The following is a 21,883-nucleotide window of genomic DNA, read 5'->3' as shown; positions in this document are numbered from 1 at the left end:
ATATAGTTTTGGCTATAGTTTCTTGATCCCAAGTATCGCTCACAAATGTCAGAACAACCAGTTAAAGCAGGAGGTTTCACTGGAATGTTTCATCCATCAGCTCCTTAAACAATATGACATATTTCAAAATGTCTTCTATGCTCATATACAGGTGAATCAACCTCTTCCCAGTTTCTAACCAACACTGAACCTTGTCATTGTGTCACTCACAAAAAAGTCCAGCTTTAGTAAGTTCCTTGGTATCGTTGAAATTCTTTGACCACCTTCCATTAAGCGTCCTTAATCCAGCACCCTTTCATCTAAGAGCAGTGTATTTTTTCTTGGCAAAATTTTTAGTGTAATATATTTTACAGCTTGTTTGTCTTGATATGTGCAGCTGTAGGATATGTAGCCATTGAACATGGTTTCTTGTATGCTGAAAGTAAAACTATTCACTGACATCACCTTTTTGAAACAAAACATAGAATGTTTATTCAAAAGTAGGAGATGAAAGAAATAAGACATTCGGAGACAGACGAGGAGACACATAAAAAGACAGATAGAAACAAAGATAGAAAAATATCACAAAAACAAACAAGAAAGAGCGAGTAAAAATAAATACAGATAGACGCAAGAAAGACGCATAGGCACACATAGAGATCAAACGGACACAGAGACGGACAAACAGACATATTATCTGGCACTGTGTAATCATTCATATTGTCAGTGAAACAATACCACAGATCCTGTGACGACTTTTGCACCTGGTCTTTTGAGATAAAAACTGAGTAAACAACATTTTTTAGCTTCTAGGGAGTTTTCCATCGGTCTTATTTGGCTTATGTTTTTGAAATAGAATTAGGATTTTTTCGACTTAAAATTGCTTGAAGATTTCAAGTTATTTTGGGACACACAGAACTGCTTGGTATATTTCCGAGAATTTCAAGAATGATGCGTTATCTGGTGTTGCGTAATTATTTGTGTTGTCAGTGAAATAATAGAATAAATCCTGTGACAGCCCTTACATGTGGTCTGTTAAGGAACAGAAGCTGGGGCAACCCATCCCCAGATGTACCGTTTAAGCTGCTAAGACCTATTTTTGGCATCCTCCCAAGAATATGCATCCCGGTTTCCGAGAATTTCTTGGCATGTTACCGAGAGTTTAAGAATGATGCGTTATCTGGTATTGCGTAATGATTCTTGCAGTCAGTGAAACAATACAAAACATTTTTGACATCCCTCAAATCTGGTCTTTTGAGACACAAATAGAGTTGCAGCCTTTATCCCGATGATTCCTTTTTGCCGTCGTTTCAAGAATATGCATCCTGGTTTTCGAGAATTCTTTGGCAAATTTCTGAGAATTTTAAGAATGTTGCATTATCTGGTATTGCGTGATTATTCATTTTGTCAGTGAAACAATGCAGTACATCCTGTGACGGTCCTCATATACGGTATTTTCATAAGACAACTGAGTCACCATTAGTTCTAGCTTCTGAGTATTTTTCTATTAATTTTATGAAATTTACGTTTAATTGTGGGGATTTAGAATCATTTCATTTCTTTGGACTAAGGGCTTTTTTTGGGGACTTACGGTGAAGGACTCGTGAAAATTAGAAACTGGGCCAAAATTGTCAAATTTCAACAACAGTAATAATAACTTATTTTTTATTTTTGAGAATTAAATATATTTCTATTCAATTCATAATTTGTTCTTAATATTTTAATGGCGTAAATGTTTCAGATAGAATGGTTTATTATTGTGATAAACCATTATATATAACTATTTGTCATATTTTATAACTCATTTTATGAGTTATAATTATATATAACTCATAAAAATTAGAGAGCAGGCAAGAAGTGTACAATTTAAATAAGAATTGCAATGTTTTATTAATATTTTTAGGTAAGTAATAACATGTTTTATACATCTGGTCATTTGAGATAACAACTGAGTCAACAGCATTTTTAGCTTTTAAGTATTTGTTAATTGATTTTATGAAATTGTGTTTTTTCGAAAGAAAAAAATGTCTCTGCAAACATTATATTTCTAATTGTAAAAATTATGACTAACATATTTATGATCTTTATTTTGTATTTCGGAGATACCACAAGTGAATTGCTTTTGCTTTAAGTAAATCTAGAATTCTTTTCACTTCAAAGTATGTTTAGAATTCTATTCTATAAGTATATTTAGAATTCTATTCCTTTTCACTTCAAATTTGGACATTGATTAGAAATATTTTAGGACAATGAGAATATTTTGGTATATTTTGGAGAATTTCAAGATCGATATGTTATCTGGTATTGCTTAATTATTCAAGCTGTAAGTGAAACAATACAATAAATCCTGTGACAGCCCTCAATCTGATCTCTTCAGACCAGAGAGTTGTTTTTTTTTGTAATCATTCTAAGAATATACATCCTGATTTCCGAAAATTCCTTGCTATGTTTTCGAGAATTTCAAGAATAATGCGTTACCTGGTATTGCCTAATCCCTCATGTTGTCAGTGAAACATTACAACACGTCCAGTGAGAGTTCTAACATATGAACTTTTGAGATAATAACTGAGCTTACAACGCTTTAGCTTCTAAGTGGTTTTCTTGCGATCTTATGAAAAATAATAAGAATAATAATAGTTTACTGACACCCTCTGTACAAAAAATGGATCATACAGGATTTAGTGAGAATAAAGAAAATCAAAAAAATACTTACGTAACAACATAAAAAGAGATAATTATGAACTATAGGTCAAACACTATTGATATATAAGTATGAGATAGCATTGTTTTTTTGGATTTGAAAAATTTGTATATTCTTTTTTCTTTTTTTTTGGAACGTTAGACATTGTTTGGGGACCATTGTTATTAGAACTTAGAATTATTTTAGAACACCACGAATTTCTTGCTATGTTTCCGAGAATGATGCATTTTTTGGTGTTGTGAGATTATTCATGTTGTCATTGAAACAATACAATACATCCTTTGACACCATTTACATCTGTTCTTTTGAGATAAATTTTTCAATGATTAAAATTTATGTTTATGAAGGGGGGGATGAATTTACAAGTATAGTTTTGCTTAGAATTATTTAGGAGGCCGGGAATTACTTGGTAGGTTTCCAAGAATTTCAAGAACTATACGTTATCTGGTATTGCGGAGTCATTCATCAGTAAAACAATACAATATATGATGTGACAGCCCCAACATCTGATCTTCTGAGAAACAGATACAGTTACAGTCGATACCCCTATGTGCTGTGGGAGTTGCTAATACTTTTTTGCCACCATTCCAAGAATTTGGATCATGGCTTCCAAGAGTCTCTCGGTGTCTTCCTGAGAATTTCAAGAATGGCACGTTATCCATTATTGCGTCATCATTCACGTTGTCAGTGATCTGGTATGACACGTTATGTAGTGTTGCGTAAGTATTCATCAGCGAAACAATACAATACATTCTGTGGAAGCCCTAACATCTGATCTTTTGAGACACAGATACCATGGCAGCCCAAACCCTTATATGCCATGGGAGTTGCTAACACTGCTTTGCCATCATTCCAAGAATTTGCATTTTGGCTTCACAGAGTCTCTTTCCGTGTTCCCGAGAATTTTAAGAATGGTGCATTATCGGTTATTGCGTGATCATTCATGTTTTCAGTGATCTGGTAGGATGAGTTACTATGATGCATATACTATTGGAGTTGCTACCATCTTTTATGGCATTATTAAGAAAAGTTGCATCCTGGTTTCCTTGAATTTTATGGTATGTTTTCGAAAATATCAAAATGCGTTATCTAGTGTAATCATTCATGTTGTCTGTGAGACAATACAACGCATCCTGCAACAGCCCTGGTCTTTTGAGACAAAGATACTGTAGCAGTTTATATTTTGATGAACTAATGGAATTGCCAATATCTTTTTTGGCATCATTCCAAGAATATGCTTCCTGGTTTCGAAGGATTTTTTCTTATGTTTTCGAGAACTTAAAGAATGGTGTGTTATCTAGGATTGCGTAATAATTAATTTTGTCAGTAAAAAATACAACACATCCTGTGGCACTTGTCAAATATGTTCATTTGATAAAACCATAGTTTTAGCTTCCAAGGAAATTTTTTATTTTAGCTTCCAAAAAAATTTTTGTTTTCAATTTGCAATTTTTGGGACTAAGAATTTATTATGGGACACCGAGAATTTCTTGATGTGTTTCCGTGGATTTTAAAGATGGTGCGCTATCTGGTATTGCATAAATATTTATTTTGTCAGTAAAAAACAACAATACATCCTGTGATAGCCTTCACGTCTAGTCTTTTAAGACAAAGATATTGCGGCACCCTATACGCTACCCCGAAGTACTATTGGAATTGCTAATAGCTTTTGCGTCATTTCGTAAAAATACATCCTGATTTCCGAGAATTTCTTGGCGTATTTCCGAGAATTTAAGAATGATGCGTTGTCGGGTATTGCGCAATCATTCATATTATCAGTGAAACAATACAATACATTCTGTGAAAGCCCTCTCATCTGTTCTTTTAAGATCACTACTGAATTAACAAAATTTTTAGCTTCTAAGCAGTTTTCCATTCAGCTTGTGATATTTCTGTATTTTTGGGAATTATTTTTTATTTAGTTTTTTGGACTTTTTAGCCTCTATTCTCAGGTTATGATTTTTACCTTCTAGGCAGTTTTTAATTGATTTTACGAAATTTATGTTGGAGAATGCATTGACTTATACAATGCATCCAGCAACAGCCCTAACATCTGGTCTTTTCAGACTGAGATACCGTGGCAGCCCATACCCCTATGTGATGTTGGAGCTGCTAACGTCTTTTTGCCTTCTTTCCAAGAATGACATCCTGGTTTCCAAGAATCTCTCGGTATGTTTCTGACAATTTCAGAAATGATGCGTTATCGGATATCGCCTGACTATTTGCGTTATCTGTGACCTGGTATGATGTGTTATCTGGTATTGCGTAATTATTCATGTTGTCAGTGAAACAATACAATACATCCTGTGACAGCCCTGTCATCACACAAAACCCAGAATACAAAACAAACGTTATATAAAAATCTAAGCCCTAAGACAGGAAATTCATCAGCAAAATTAAAAAGAACAATCTGTCACAGCCAACTCAATGGAAACACATCCGTCAACACAGGAGTCATAGGTAGCGCAATAGTGCTGTGTAAGTATAGGACAATGTTGGCACAATGTATTCTTGTTTTTATTAACCAGGGCACTTCGTACCAATGGGGTTGTTGTAGAAACTTCAAAAAGGGCTCATTCGATTGGAAATTGAAATTGGAAAAACTAGTGCCTTTTTCAATTGTCGAAAATGATTCAAGGACTACAAACCCTCCTCCCAGGCCCACCATTTCCCAAACCAGCTTCAGTAAAAAGTTAAAGATAGCCATTTTGTCCAGCGTAGTTCAAAGATAAGGAAATTACGCGTCCGAGGATGACACATCCCCCTACAGTCTTGAAGGTGAGGTTTGTAAGTTATGCCTTGGGGGCGTAAAAGGTATATATAGAAAGTGTTGCCATAGAAACTTCAGGAAGGGCTCATTCGACTGGAAATTGAGAGGTCTACTGGTCTTTTTGATACTCTGATACTCGGAAGTGACTGGAGGGTGAATGCCCCCTCTTCACAAGGCCATCATTTCCACAAATACTTCAAATCTAAATTTTGACACAGCATTTTTTTTTCAATTTAGGTCAAAAATTCTTAATTACATTTTGAAGTAGATACCCCCCCCCCCTGAAAGCCTTCAGAGCAAGGGTTTTAGGTTCCGTCCTTGGGGCTGATAAGTTTTTTGTAGAAAGTGTTGTCGTAGAAACTCCAAAAAGGTTTCAGTAAATTGGAAATTAAGATTCTTAGTGCCCTTTTTATTGGCGAAAGCGATCAAAGGGCAAATGCCCCAACTCCCCGCCCCCTCCAGCGCATCATTTCCCCAAACAGTTCCAATCAAAATTTTAAGATAACCATTTGTTCAAGATAGTTGACATGTCTGGAAATTATGTCTTTTAGGATGACAACCCTCCCCCCAACCATCAGGGCAGGGGTTGTATGTTATACCCCTGGGGCAAATAAGGGTTTTTAGGAACCGTTATCATATAAACTTTAGAGAGCACTCATTTGAATTGTCTCAGAAGCTCTCTCAGAAGAGTCCCCTTTTCAAGTATCAAAGTGATCTACTGACAGCTACTCCCCCCCCCTATACACGCACATTGTATTGTCCCGAAATGTATCTAACAGAAAATTTGGTATAGCCTTTTTTTTCAAAATGCTCCAAAAATCATATAACGAGGATTGTGGGGCTAAAAAAAACCTAGAGCCTAAAGACAAGGATTGTAAATTACGCCCGGGGCATTTTAAGGTTTTATGGAAGGGGTTGTTGTATAAGCTTTAGAGTAGGTTCATTTAATTTAAAATTAGAAGTTCTAATTCCCTTTTAAGAGTAAAAAGTGATGTGTAGCTAGCCTGATCTGAAAGGGTCAGGTGAGTATAAAATGGTGAGATGGACATTATGCTCAAAATAGTCCAAAGAACATATAAAAATACCTAGGGTTTGATACAAACCCCCAGTGCCCTAGGGATAGGGTTTTAAGACTTGTCCTGGGGGCATATAAGGTTCTTATAGAATGGGCGGTCGAATAAACATCAGGTGGGTTCATTTGATTTGAAATTGGAAGTGATAATACTCCTCATACTCCATACTCCTCATTTTCCTTGATAGCTCCTATCAAAATTTGAAGATAATAATTTTATCCATAATAGTTGAAGTGTCCGGGACTTTTGTTCGTAAGAACCCCCCCCCCCCTTCCCACCTTACAGCTCTGAGGGTAAGGGTTGTAAGTTTTTCTCTGGGGAAATATAAGATTCTTATAGAAAGAGTGGTAGTATATGCTTTGGAGTAGAATCGGACTCAATGGATTGGTAATAAGAAGTTCTAGTACCCTTTCTAAGAGTCAAAATACCCCCCCTACACACAAAAAAATTGTGCTTTTCCCAGACGTATTTGATAGAAATTTTGAGACAGTCATTTTATCCAAAATAGCCCGAAGATCATATAACAAGGCTTTTAGGGTTGAGGCGAACCACCAGAGCCTGAGGGCGAGGTTTGTAAGTTATGCCCCTGAAGAATTTAAGGTTATTAAGGAAGGGATGGTTGCATAATCCTTAGAGGTAACTCATTTGGTTGAAATTGAAAATTTCGAGTTCCCTTTTAAGATTTAATAGTTATTGAGGTTAACTAGCCCCCCCCCCAACTTCCTATATTTTCACCCAACGCGTCTGGTTGAAATTATTCGATGGCAATTTTGTATAGAACAGTCCAAAAAACATATAAAATTGCCTCCAAGGTTGGAAAAAACCCACAACCTTGGGGCAAGGGCTTCAAGTTATGCCTAAAGGAATTATCAGGTTTTTATCGGACGTATGTAAAAGTATGCATGTTTAACTTCTACTTTTCACATGTTTAACTACTACTTAGCAAGTGCCATCCACCCCTGCAGTGCGCTCGGACTTTGGTCAGATAGTTACTGTCGGATATGCCTGGAATTCCATTCCTGTTGGGATTCGACGGTCATGTACCATAGGCTCCTTCAAGAAACGGTTGAAGAATTTTTTAATGAAAAAAAAATTAAATTATATTATTGATCAGTTATTTATATTGTTTAGTTATCAAGATTTATTTTATTTAATTAATTATTTAGATTGATTTTAATTATTTAGATCTGGGTGGTGTGAGTGTCGGATCCTCGATGTATATTTTATTTTTTATTTTTTTAAGTAGGTGGTGTGGAGACCAGTTGTATTCGGGTGGGGATTGGTGAGTAGACTCTAAATATATTTTAAGTGTGAATGTATTTAATAGTTAGTTATATTTTGTTTTGTCGTTTTTTTCCCAAATAACGGGCCATTGAGCCCTTTGGGATATTTTTTGTTTATTGATAATAAAAGGAACTTGAACTTGAACTTTACCAAAATAAGAAAGGCATTAAGAAGAGTCGTTCAGGAAATTTTGAGCCATATGCAAAACTAAATCATAACATGCTATGTGTATATGGGTTGTCGAAAGGTTGTAACTCAGGAACGACTGAGTATATTTGTTTTGAATTTTTAAGAAACGATAAGGGATATGATCAATTGACGAAAAAGGCAACATTTCTGCGCTACTAATACTAGAACTATTGCTGCTTCTATTACTACTCTTCTATTAGTGCTGTTACTACTACCACTACTACCACTACAAATACTACTTCTGTAGCGAGTACTACTAAAATTGAGGATATTGAAAAAAAGACTTTTGGTACTCAGGTGGCTTAGCCCGAGTCAGTTTCCCTCTTTCGATTGTGTGAATCACAGATACTAGTACTGGTAGGTGTGTGTTGTGTATTACAACCAATCAGTGGTGTATAACTGTATATTGAAGGGGCGAAGGGCGAGTGGGGCTTTGTTGTATTCTGTGCGGTAATGTGAGTTAGAGCGTAGGGTGAGTGAATTGAGGTGTTGATAGGGTTTGATCGCTGATGACGTGTTGCGAACAGTGTTGTCGTCGGCTGCGTGGTGTGTGATTAGGGTGCTTTCACACTACGAGCAGAGCTGAGTGGAATGGAGCTCAGCGGCACGGTTGGGCATTCACATGTAACCAGAGTGGTGGTCTTTACAACGAACCATTCGCTATAGAGGATTCGCTTGCTTTTTAATACCACATACAAGCTGTTTTTCCTGTAGAATATATTTTATTTATTTTACCCATACGTTTTCAGATAGAGAAAATACAAAAAAAAGAAAAGTAGACACTGAGTGTCGTCAGTTAAATGACGAATGGGAAATAAAGCACTTTTTTGTAAAAGCAAATGCTTCATATGTAGAGACAGTGTTGCTGTTCTGAAGGAATACAACATTTGTCGGCGCTAGGAATCTAAGCGTGGCTCAACTTTTTCTCACATCACTTGAGCAGAACGCTCTAAAAAGTCAGAATCATTTCAGCACAGTCGGCATTCTCAACAAGCTGTTTTCACTAAGAAAAAATCTGAAAATGAAACTTCAACCAGAGCCAGTTACAAAGTTGCCTGTGTGTTGGCAAAAAAAGGAAAACCTTTCACTGATGGTAGTATCATACAAGAGTATAAAGTGGAAGCGGCAGGAGAGGTATGTCCAGAAAAAGTAAACCTCTTCAAAATGATAAGTCTTGGGTCAAATACTGTTGCTCGTAGAATTGAAGATTTAGGAGGCAACATAATTCTGCAAATAAAGGAAAAAACAAAAAAAACTTTTGCTGGTATTCTCTTGCTTTGGATGAATCAACTGATGTGTGTGATACCTCTCAGCTCTTAGTATTCATTCGTGGTATTAATAGTGAATTTAATATGACCCAAGAATCAGCATCAGTTCACAGCATGTACAGCACAACAACTGGAAAAGAATTTTTCAATGAAGTAAGTAAAACTATAACAGAATATAACCTGGAATGGAAACAAGTGCAGTGTGTGACAATTGATGGAGGAAAGAATATGTCTGGGACAAAACGGGGTTTGGATGGGCAAATTATAACTGCTTGCAAGGTTGGAGGATTCTCAAAACTGATTTTTCTGCATTGCCTTATCCATGAACAAGCATTGTGCCTAAGATATGTTGATATGTCTTGTGTCATGAAACCTGTTGTTTCTCTGGTTAATTTCATTCGATCTCATGCCCTCAACCATCTCAAGTTCCATGATTTCTTGAAAGAAATTGATTCGGAGTTTGTTGACTTGCCTTATTATACAGCAGTTAGATGGCTTAGTTGTGGAAAGGTTTTGCTGCATCTCTTGGAGCTCAGATCATAAATTGATTTATTTATCACAGAGAAAAAGAAACCTCAGCCATTATTATCAGTTTGTGAATGGATTTGGAAATTGGTATTTTTTACAAATATGACAGGTCATATTAATCACTTGAATTTGAAACTGCAAAGCAAAACAAATTAAATCAGTTGACTTCTTTGTTCATGTCAATGCATTCAGAGCAAAACTTGTGCTACTTGAAAGCCAGGTTAAAATTAGGATTTTTGCTCATTTTCCATGTTGTGAAAAATTTCATGCAGAAAATACTGTTGAATTTCCTTCTTTATTTGCAAATGAAATCAATTCAGATTTGAAAAAGCAGTTTCAGGAGCGATTTGCTGACCTTGATGCCAAAAGAAATAATCAGGCTCTTTCATTTCCATTTGACTGCAATGCTGAAAATCTTCCAACTCTATTTCAAATAGAAATTATTGATCTCCAAGCAGATGACAGGCTGAAAGATAAGTGTAGAGAAGGAAATCTGATTGAGTTTTATAAATTTCTGCAGCCAGATCAGTTTCCAAATGTGATAAAGTTTGCTTGTAGTTTTGTGTCCATTTTTGGTACAACATACCTGCGTGAACAAACATTTTCCAAAATGAAGTATGCGAAATCTAACTATTGAGCAAATTTGTCTGATGATCATTTGAAGTCTATTCTTACAATTGGTTCATCTAAATTTATAACCTGATTTTAATGACATTTTAAAGTCAAAACGACAATATCATTCGTCACACTAATTTTATTGCATAAAACTAAAGGCAGTAGTCTATTTAGTTTACCCTGATTTTTTCCAACATGATATGTTTTAATATTTTTTTATGTTTATACTCTACTATTTGAGGAAATTAAATTATTGGCACTGATTTTTTTCTCAATTTTTATCCCTTCGGCCCGCATAAATATGGGAAATATATAATATGGCCCTTACATTCAAAAGTTTGGAGACCCCTGGCTTAGAGTATTAAGGAGAATAGGGCATCAAAAAGGTGTCAAAAATGCACATCAACAATATTTTTGTAGCAGCTTAACATGTCAGGGTGAAACTTCTGGGACATCATGAAAGTGATGCTCAACTAACAAAAAGGCAAAATGCACATGCTACTACAGCTAGTCATACTGCTGCTACTACTACTATAACTACTACTAATACAACACTAACACTGCAGCTACTTCTACTATTACCGAAATTATTGTGATAACAATACTATTAAGGCTAAGTCTCTGAAGGTAAAATTTGAGAGAATATTGATGGCAAATTTGAACTAAAAAAAAACACTATGTGCATTTAGATTGTCAAAATAGTGTATCTTCAGAATTGATTTGTGCATTAAGTTGGAGCTCTTAGAGACTACTTCAAGGGGAAGAACAATTGACCAAAAGGCAATATTTGCGCATTTCTACTACTGCTACTGCTAATGTTACATTCACTAGTTTTACTACTACTACTACTATTGCTCCAACTACTACCTATATCACAACTATTTGCAAGGTTAAGAGTATTGTGATGAAAATTTCAAGAAGTATATGAAGGTGCGGAAAACCGAAAGAACAAATTGACAATATCATAGCAATGACTTATTGTATCAAGTTGAGTAATTATGCTACTGCTGTGACTACTATTGCAACTGTATCTAAGGGTATAAGGGTGAAATAATCAGAGGATTTTCCTGAAAACTTTTATTGTACGAAAGGAACAGTTTCGTCTGAAATTAAAACTTACAACGCTTGTTGTGGGCCATGTGGGGGATGTTGAACTAACTAAAAGACAATATCTGCATCATAGTATTATCATATCTGTTTTCGTTTTGCAGTCACTTTGGCGTTTAGGGGATTCGTGATTTATTCTTAAAACAGAGGAAATATTGGCTTAAGTTTCTTTGTCTTGCAGGGTAATTCCAAGTCAAATTTCTGAAGTACATGTCGCAAAAAGCTTTCACTGTAGTTTTACTTGTCTTCCTTAGCTGTGTCACTACAATATATTACCATATTCGTAAAGGTAAGACAAGGTTCCATCTAAAATGGAATATCCAAAGTGTATTTGAAGTTTTTTCCATTGTTCAGTCACAAAAATGATTATTGCTTGGTGAGCTATTAGACCTTTTTGACTCTTTTTAAATAGTCAAGATTTTCAAATTTTTGAAATTTATGTTTTGCAAAATTTTGATCAGCTTTGAGAGGAAGGAGCCATTAGAAAGGGGCTGGGGGCTGGTTGCATTTGAATAGCTTTTGAACATCTCGCTCAACATACCCTGAAAGTTTTAATATAATACCCTCAGCCGTTCCTCAGACATTACTGATACGCCCTTTTGACAACCAACATGGGCATTGCGTGCTTTGATTGTGTCTGTACTCCAACACCCCTCTGATCCTTCAACTTTCACTTCAATACCCTAAGCCTTTTGGAGACCCAGAATTTCATATGTCCCCTTTTCCCAGTAAAAATCCTTATGTTGTATGATAACAGTGGGCAAATACCTAACTAAAAGCCCTTGTTCGGTTTTTATAGGAGGGGACAATCTCACCCCTGGAGGCATAGTTATCTAATCTTCAGACTTCTGTGAACAAAATGGTTAGCTCAAACTTCTGATCAGATAGAAAAAGAACGTGGGAGAGAGCTCACTGCTCTTCAAATCTTCAAATCTTCTTTTATGCTTTTCTGATGGCTCACAGAGAGATAGGAATTCGGGCATAAAATAACATTTTTTGAGGTTTTTGAGAACAAACCCCCACCTGCAAGAAGAACCGTGACCTCTTTCAGAGGCAATGCTATTGCGTACATCAAAGGGAAACTAACCCCCCCCCATCAACGCTCTTTTTTGCCAAAGGCATACGAAAAAATTTTGCGATAGTAATTTTGTAAAAAAAAAAAAAAAAAAATAGTTCAAAGACCATATAACATAAACTTTGATGTCGACAAAAACACCAAGAGTTAGGTGTTATAAGATGTACCCTGAGGGCATATATTGTTTTTATGGAAGATGTGTTCAAACCTGAGACAGGGCTCATTTGATTGGAAATTGAAAGTTATAGCTCACTTTTTGCCAGACAAAAAAAAACTGGAGGGCAACTATCCCCCCCACGCCTTTTTATGCCCAAATGCATTTGATAAAATTTTAGATAGCCATTTGGAGAAAAATAGTTCAAAGGTCAGATAACAAATCTCAAGTGTCAACAGAACCTTCTAGGATCCGAGAGAAGGCGTTTCAACTTTTGGCATGGGGTATATTAGGGTTATATGCCATGGGGTATGTGCCATATGGTTCTTATGAAAGGATTGCTTGTATAAACTTCAGAGAGGGCTCATTTGATTGAAAAGTGGAACTTGTAGTTCACTTTTTAAGATTCAAAAGAGACGCGAGGGCAACTAGCGCCTCCCACGCCTTTTTTCCCAAAACCCATATGATAAAGAAATTGAGATAGCAGTTATTGTTAAAAATAGTTCAAAGGTCAGATGAGAAAACTTTGGTGTTAATACAACTACCCAGGGCCCAGGAGCATGTATATGTACACTTCCAAAAGGGCTCATTTGATTGGAAATGAAAAGTTTTGGGTCACTTTTTGAGAGTCAAAAGAGATTGAACGGCAACTAGCCCCCGCCCTCCACGTTCTTATTTCCTCAAACCCATCCGATTAGAACTTTAAGATATTGATTTTTTCAAAATAGTTTAAAGATCGCATCACAAAAACTCCTGGGTCAACTGTCTCCCTAGCTCCCCATGCCCTTTATTCCTCAATCCTATCCAAAACAAATCTTGATATAGTGATTGCGTTTAAATAGTTCAAAGGTCAGATAACAAAACTGCGCTGTCGACTCAACCTCCTAGGGTGTAGGAGTAGGCGTTGTAAGTTATGTCCACGCGGCATATATAGCTCTTATGAAAGTGGTGATCATATTGACTTCAGAGATTGATTGGAAACTCAAAGTTCTAGTTAGTTTTTTATGAGTCAAAAGAGATCCAAGGGCAACTAGCCCCTCCACACCTTTTTACCCAAAACTCATCCAATAAAAATTTTGAGATTTTGTTAAAAATACACTAAAAGTCAGATAAGGAAGGGATGCTTGTATAAGCTTTGGAGAGGGCTCATTTGATTGGGAATTGAAATTTTCAGTTCACGTTTTAAGAGTTAAATGAGACCCGAGTGCAACTAGCCCCTTTGCCCCTTTTCCAACAAATCCATCCGATATCAATTTTGATATTGTCATTTTTTTTTAATAGTTCAAACATCAGATAACAAAAACTCCGGGGTCAACCTCCGGGGTCAACACCTCGGAGTTCAAGTTACGCCCCGGAGGTGTATAAGGTTTTTATGTAAAGGGTGGTCGTATACACTTCAAAGGTGGCTCATTTGATTAGAAACTGGAAGTTTTAGTTAACTTTTCATAAGTTAAAAGGTAACGAAGGGCATCTACCCCCTGGCACAAACACCTTCTTTTACTCAAATGCATCAAATGAAAATTTTGGGATAACTAATCTGTTTGAAAAAGTCTAAGGATAAGATAAAAAAAAACTGCGTTGTCAACATACCCCCCCCCAGAGTCAGGGGAAGGGTTATATTTACCGCCGCGGGTACGTAAAAGGTTTTTATGGAAGAGGTGGTCTTATAAACCTTGGAAGAGACTCGAATGATTAGAACTAGAAAGTTCTATTTCACCTTTTAAGAGTCAAAAGTGACCCGATGGCGATTAGCCCCCTCCCTCCCAACCTTGTTTTCACCAAATGCATCCAGTGAAATTTTATATATTTATTTTGATCAAAATAGACCAAAGATAATAGAACAAAAACCCAAGAGATAAATAACCCCTCAACCGGAATCCGAGAGAAAGTATTGTTAAATGTGCCCTGGGGATATATAAGATTTTCATGGAAATGATGGTCGTATAAAATTCGAAAAGGGCTTCTTGTACCTTTCTCAAGAGTCAAAAGCTATCGAAGGGCACCTTGCCACCAAATCCATTCCTTGGTACAGGGCCCCGCCAGGCTGGGGGACTCGGCACATGGGAGGCTTCTGCATATGGATCCTCACTGTCGCTTGGCTTCTAAAAAATGCAGACAATTGGAGCCTTTTCTTGATGTCATGACGTCCAAATGAACCTAGAATTAGAAATAGTGCCTTTATAAAATTATGTTTTATTATTGGACCTTTAACTTTTGCCTCCGCTTGTCTTCTGTCATTATGAAAAATACGTCGCCGAACCTTTGCTTCCTTTACTTGTTCGGATGGTGGGAAAAAGACTTCTTCTTTTGTTCTGGCTTGTCTTTTTTCATTATGAAAGACATGTCACCAAACCTTTGTTTCTTTAAATTGTTCAGGTGGTGGGACAGAAACATCTTTTTCTTCCAACGATTTATTTAGTCAAGGTTTTTGATTTTCAAAGGTATGGTAGGCACTGATGACAACTTCATTTTTTAAATTATTTTGGTGTTGGGAAGAAAGTTTCTTTTTCCTCGGCTTGTTCATTGTCATTATGAGGTACATGTCTCTTGAACCTTTGCTTCTTTCAATTTTTTAGGCGGTGGGATAAAAACTTCTTTTTCTTCCAACAAATTATTTAATACAGGTTTTTGACTTTCAAAAGTATGGTAGGGAATGATGACCTTATTCATTTCAGATTCCAAGACCAAGTCATCATCAATATAATTTTCAATTTGTTTGGTTCCTTTACCTCGGCTTGTCTTTCATGATTATGAAATACATATCACCGGTTCTTTTTTTTTACAAATGTTCTTTTTTTTACAAATGCATGGTAGACATTGATTTCCTTATTAATGTCAAAATCCCAAACCTAATCATTATGACCATCATTTTCAGTTTTGATATGTTTTGATTCTCGCTGTCCATGTTCATTTTCATTGACTCGCTCACATTTTCGGTGTCACATTTCCTTTATCTACCTGTTTTTTTCTCTTAATTTTCATTTTTTACTTACTAATGTGCTTGGTGTTACATGTAGGCTATTCTAACCGCGTGTGTCTTTGCTCTTTATTTCCATTTTCGACTCGCTCACATGCTAGGTGTCAAATATCTTCTAACCAATGTGTCTTTGCTCTTATTTTCATTTTGGACACGCTGTCGCTTTTCTTTTAGCCATGTGTGTCTTTGCTCTTCATTTTCATTTTTGACTGTCTCACTTGCTCGGTGTTGCATGTCTTCTAGCCAGGTGTGTCTTTGCTCTTCAGTTTCATTTTTGGCACGCTCCAATTGTCGTTTACACATATCCTCCAACCGCCCGTGTCTTTGCTCTTTCTTTTCATTTTTAAAAGTTTTCGGATTTTGGCTACTTCAGACAATTTAGTAATAGCCTTTGCCTTAGCTGCCTGTATTGATGTTGTCACAATTGATGGTCCAGGATTTTGATTTCACATCTTGTCACATTTGATAGTTCCAGTGCTGGTTCCAAGTTCAAGTTCAAGTTCATTTATTTATTAATCCCACATACATGTATATATATGACATAGGCCCAGGGGGAGACAAGCTCGAGAAACTAGGCCTAGACAAAGAATAAAATAATAACACACTACAATGCAAAGACAAACATGACGGCAAAGATACAATAACACAACAATAGTATGAAAGTAGCAGCTAGCTCAGGATCATTCAATACTGTTGAAGAAATTAAGAATGTAATATTATTAAATATAAATTAATACTGGAAGATAGCTGAGAGACCCATAATAACCTAGAGCAACGAACCATACAAAAACTTTGCCTTACTAAAAAGATACTTAATTAATTAAAAATAATCCTGAACTAAATGAAATTTAAGTTTCCTTTTTATTAAATGGATAGAGGAAAATTTATCAATGAGAGCCTTGCAAGCATCCCAGCACCGAGCTATTGACAAAAACGGAGCAAATTTAGATCTCTCAGTATTATACTTGTCAATGTAGATATCCTTTTTTTGTCGAGTGTTATAATTATGTAAATCTTGTGATTGAGAGAACAAACTTTGATGGAGGTAATATGGCGGTAATTTCTTAATGTCATAATCGATTTTGAAAAGATTTGCTCCAAAAGCAAATTGTTGAAAGACTGGAAGTATATCTAGATAAGTATATAAAGATGCAGTAGAAGACTTATTTGGAAGTTAAATAGGTGATGAAATAAAAAGTTTAAGGATTCTTAGGGCTTTATTTTGTAAAATCTGTATTGGTTTAATATGGCTTTTAAAAGTAGATAAATATACCAGAGAACAATAATTAATATTAGTCTGAATCAGAGCAAAATAAATACTTCGTAAAGCAGAGTAGGGCAAACAAAGCTTTAACCTTCGCATTAAACCAACATACCTTGAAATCTTTAATCGTAGATTTTGAATGTGTGTTTTAAAAGATAAGCTTTCGTCAATCACAAGTCCAAAGTACTTTGTCATTTTCACCCGATATATTGATAATAGATACTCTGAAGAAGTAACCCGGGTAATACGAGGGCAGATATTTGACTTTCTGCCGTAAATTATGAAATTTATTTTTGATACATTCAAAGCAATAAAATTTGAAGAACACCAATCAAGAACATTAGAAAATCCAGTATTCAGTTTTGTCTCCAACTCCTCGTCATTCTTTTCAGAAATTGAAACTGCCGTATCATCAGCAAAATGTGTGTTGAGACACGGGGATGTAAAAGCGTGGTGAAAATCATTTATATAAATTAAAAAAAGGAGAGGACCTAGGACAGAGCCCTGAGGTACCCCAACCTTCGAAGACTGAGATACAGGTGAAGAGAGGAAATTGCCTCCATCTAATCCTAGCTTTCTCTTATCAAGATAAGATTTAACTAGATCCAACGCCGGTCCACGCACACCACAATTATCCAATTTACTAAAAAGAATACAATGGGATATTTGTATCGAATGCTTTTTTAAAATCTAAATATATTGTTGCTGGAATTTCACCTCTATCTAGGCATTCATGAATATATTGGATGTGAGCAACGATAACATGTTCAGTGTTGTGTCCAGACCGGAAACCAAACTGGAAATTTGTGAAGAAATTAGACGATTTAAGAAAGTCATAAAACCTCTTATAAATTGCCTTCTCAAGTATTTTAGAAAATGCTTACAAAATAGAAATAGGGCGGTAATTTGATGGATTTTCAGGAGAGTCTCATTTGTGAAGTGGAACTATCCGCACTTCTTTAAAAGCAGATGGGAAAACTCCAGTTTTAAATGAAAGATTAATTATATGCTGTAATGGTAATATTATTGCAGACAGTATTTATTTAACAATTTTAGAACTAGACCCGTCAATTCCCGCTGAATTACCTGGATTTAGATCACACACTATTTTTGTTATTTCAGAATGAGAAATAGGCCCGAGAAAAATTGAATTACTTTGAGGAGATGGAAGGTATGAAGAAAAAATGCTTATTACTACGTGAATCAAACTGGTTCATTACTGATGAAACAATTTTCTCTCCTATTTCAGCAAAATGAGTATTCAAAATATCAGCCACTTTCTCCGATTTATTAGTAGTCGAATCATCTTCTAAACTAATAACTTCAGGAAAATTAGACTTACTTTCTTTTTTTATAAAATAATTAATTAAAGACCACGTTTTGCGAGGAGAATTTTGAGCTTCTTCGAAAGACTTTTTATAATACAATTGTTCCGACAAACATATCATTGTGGTTAATTTATTTTTGAAAATTCTAAAATTTTTAATATTATAATCAGTTGGTTTCTTTAACTGCTTTTTAAATAACTGATTTTTTTTTTCTTAACTGATATCAAAATTCCAGACGTTATCCACGGCCTTATAGGAAATTTTTCTCTGCAAATTTTAATCGGAACAAATGGGCAACTAGAATCAAGGCAGCAATTGAAATTTCTTAGAAAATTATCAGTTGCCATATCTGTATCCTCCGTGGATATTACCTCCTGCCAATCCAATAGTCCAAGGCTTTCATTCAGGTGCTTTAATGTTATTTTATTTATTAACCGTCCTTGACGTTCCTTACTTACCTGTGGTATTTTATTAGTAAAAGCTAAATCTGAAACCAGCAGGAAATGATCCGATATATCACTTAAAACAGCAAAATTTGCTTGAATAGGTAAAGATGTAAAAATATTATCAAAGAGAGAAGCAGAACTAGGTGAAATTCTTGTAGGTATCAGACAAGTAGGAAGCAGACACGCAGAAAAGCAAGAAGACAATAACTCAACAGAAGATTCATTTGAAGCTTCTAGAAGGTCAATATTGAAATCTCCGGAAAGGATTGCATCTTTATTTTGAAAATGGGTTGATGCAAAAAATCATGGAGTTTAGAGGAAAGATTTGACTGGAGAAGAAGGCGGTCGGTATACTACGCAAAAACAAACATCTTTTTTTCCAAGACTAATTTCAGTCACCATTACTTCAAAAAGCATTTCCTCATGAGAACCTTCCAGATTTGCAATGCGTCGAAAAGAGATACCTTCTTTAACTATTACTGCTAAACCACCTTGGTGCTTAGTCAATCGGTTTTTAAAAATAAATTGATATCCAGGAAAAACAACCTGAGGAGTCAGGTCTGTAAGAAAAGTCTCACAGAATCCAACGACTTGACAGGATACTTTATGAACTACATCAATAAGATCATCCTGTGAACTAAAAAAACCCCTACAATTTAAAAATCCTGTTCTCACAACACCGGTACTGGGAAGATCAGAAACTTCGGAAGGTAATTTATATTTACAATTTGGAAAGTTAATTAGCCCACCGTCATTTATCTTATTTCCTGAAAATTTATCATGGCTATAATAATCATTTATAGGAACTGTAACTGCAAATTTGGAAATTTATCAAGACCCAATGTTTATTATTATTTTTGTTTCCAGAGGCATATTTGTTTGGATGAGCACATTTGATTGCTCACTTGCTTGGAAATTGAATAATACAGTTTACTTCTTAAGAACAAAAGACATCGGATGGCACCTAGCCCCCAACCCCCATTCACGCCCTTTTTCCTCAAACCCATCCAATAAAGACTTTGAGAAAGTCACTTTTTTTAAATAGTTCCAAGATCATATAATGAAAACACCGGGATCAATACAACCCCCCAAAACCCGAGAACTAATTAGATTAAAAATATTTTTTTTACGGTTTTGCAGCATTTAAAATGTAAATAAAATTAAGTGAAATAAATCTTGAAAAGTTGATCTTTCAACAATTAATAGCATTATCTATCAAACATTCAGTTAGATTTTATTTGTACTTTTAAAGACAGTTTAAGACACATGTAGTTTTCGTTGAAGCACCAATGACGAAGCAGAATTTAGACTTTAACAGTGAAAGAAGGAGGTGAAACCCAAACTCTTCTTTGTAGAAATGTTTGTTTCTTTCAAGCTGAATTTGCATATTCAATTTATGTTTCACTCGTTTTAAGATTCATTTACTCATTTTTATTAGTAACTATTGTTTGTTTGTTTGCGATGATTTTATTTATTTAATTTCTGTTCGTTCTGTGTTTCAATTATGCCTCAAATAGCAAAATTTTTTTGTTCCTTTTAAGCTTGATTTGCATATTTAACTTAATCTTTACTTGTTTTGACATATATTTATTCATTTATATTAGTACCTGTCGTATGTTTTTTGGTATACTTGTTTATTTAATTTCTGTTCGTTCGGGGTTTCATTTATTCTTTGATAGTAATTCCTGGTTGTATCGAGTTTGTACTATTGTGTTTCTATTTATTCTGACCTTAGATTTAATATGGCATTTACTTTTCTATAGAAATACTTCTTTTTCAGAATTTTTTTTTTAAATTAACATTACATAAATAACTGATGCGTTGCAAACTCAAATTCTTTATTTATGCTATGCATGATATATTATAAGAAAATGCTTACATGATTTCATATATAATGTCATAAGAAATGCTTATATGGTGTACTAATATAGTACATTACATAGTTTGCAAAAACCCGAGATAAGGCTCTTAAAGAATTTCCCAGACTTCCGACCCATCTAGATCGGTTTGTTTATGCGAGAGTATCCCAAGATACCAATCTTCCCGAAAAATATGTAGCCATTTTAGAAAAAAAAAATAAATATATACATATATATATATATATATATATATATATATATACATATATATATATATATATATATATATATATATATATATATATATATATATATATATATATATATATATATATATATATATATATATATATATATATATATATATATATATATATATATATATATATATATATATATATATATATATATATATATATATATATATATATATATATTATATATATATATATGTATATATTTATTTCCCATCAAAAGAAACAGATGGAGTATAAGATAAAAAAGCGAAAAACATACTACAAAAGAATACAAAAACACAAGAAAAATAAAGAACAAATGGATATCTAACTACAAAAAACAAAACTAATGCCTCAAAATAATTGCCCAAGGATGAGTAACAATATTAGAGTTATACCTGGAGTTATATCTGGCGATCTGGGCTATGATCGCTTCATTAGGGTCGATAATCCCATACCGACTTGTCACAATACGGTTAATAGTCCATGCTGGAAGCCGTAAGAGGTACTTCGCATATTTGTAATACATAAACCGCAATTCTGTCATATCTTCCTTTTGGAATATCCTCCAAAAGGGACTTCAATACAGATAATGGGGCAGTGCCATTGCATTGTACAGCTGGGCCAAAATCAGCCGATCAAACTGAAGCTTTTAAATTACAACACGACTATACGCTAAAGAGATTTGTTTATATATATATATATATATATATATATATATATATATATATATATATATATATATATATATATATATGTATATATATATATATATATATATATATATATATATATATATATATATATATATATATATATATATATATATATATATATATATATATATATAAATAAGTTGTTTGTCTGTGTGTCTGTGGATCAGGTGACGTCATGTTTCTGTGTTGACTGACGTCATGTTTTCGACTGACGAAATTACAGACCGGGACATCGGGACACAAATGACGACCGGGACACCGGCACATCTATCTATATATATAAAAATAAGTTGTCTGTCCGTCTGTGTGTCAGG

General features: G+C 34.7%; 1 protein-coding gene across 6 annotated transcripts in view; it reads left to right on the top strand.

Annotated features, from left to right (window-relative positions):
• Positions 1-21,883, top strand: part of LOC136032337 (carbohydrate sulfotransferase 11-like) — a 46,907-nt gene that overhangs the window by 15,197 nt on the left and 9,827 nt on the right. For 2 of the 6 annotated variants that reach the window (XM_065712657.1, XM_065712663.1), the window contains exon 2: positions 11,696-11,803. The exons of 1 other annotated variant lie outside the window; for it this stretch is intronic. In XM_065712657.1, the coding sequence (XP_065568729.1) occupies positions 11,725-11,803 (79 nt within the window). In that variant the 5' untranslated portion in view covers positions 11,696-11,724. Of the gene's footprint in view, positions 1-4,746; positions 4,850-4,906; positions 5,159-11,695; positions 11,804-21,883 lie in introns of those variants that run through there. 3 more of the 6 variants (XM_065712658.1, XM_065712659.1, XM_065712660.1) reach the window with 3 other exon arrangements.

Source organism: Artemia franciscana, chromosome 10, assembly GCF_032884065.1.
Source record: "Artemia franciscana chromosome 10, ASM3288406v1, whole genome shotgun sequence".
Taxonomy (NCBI): Eukaryota; Metazoa; Arthropoda; class Branchiopoda; order Anostraca; family Artemiidae; genus Artemia; species Artemia franciscana.
This window is presented reverse-complemented; position numbering and strand designations above follow the sequence as displayed.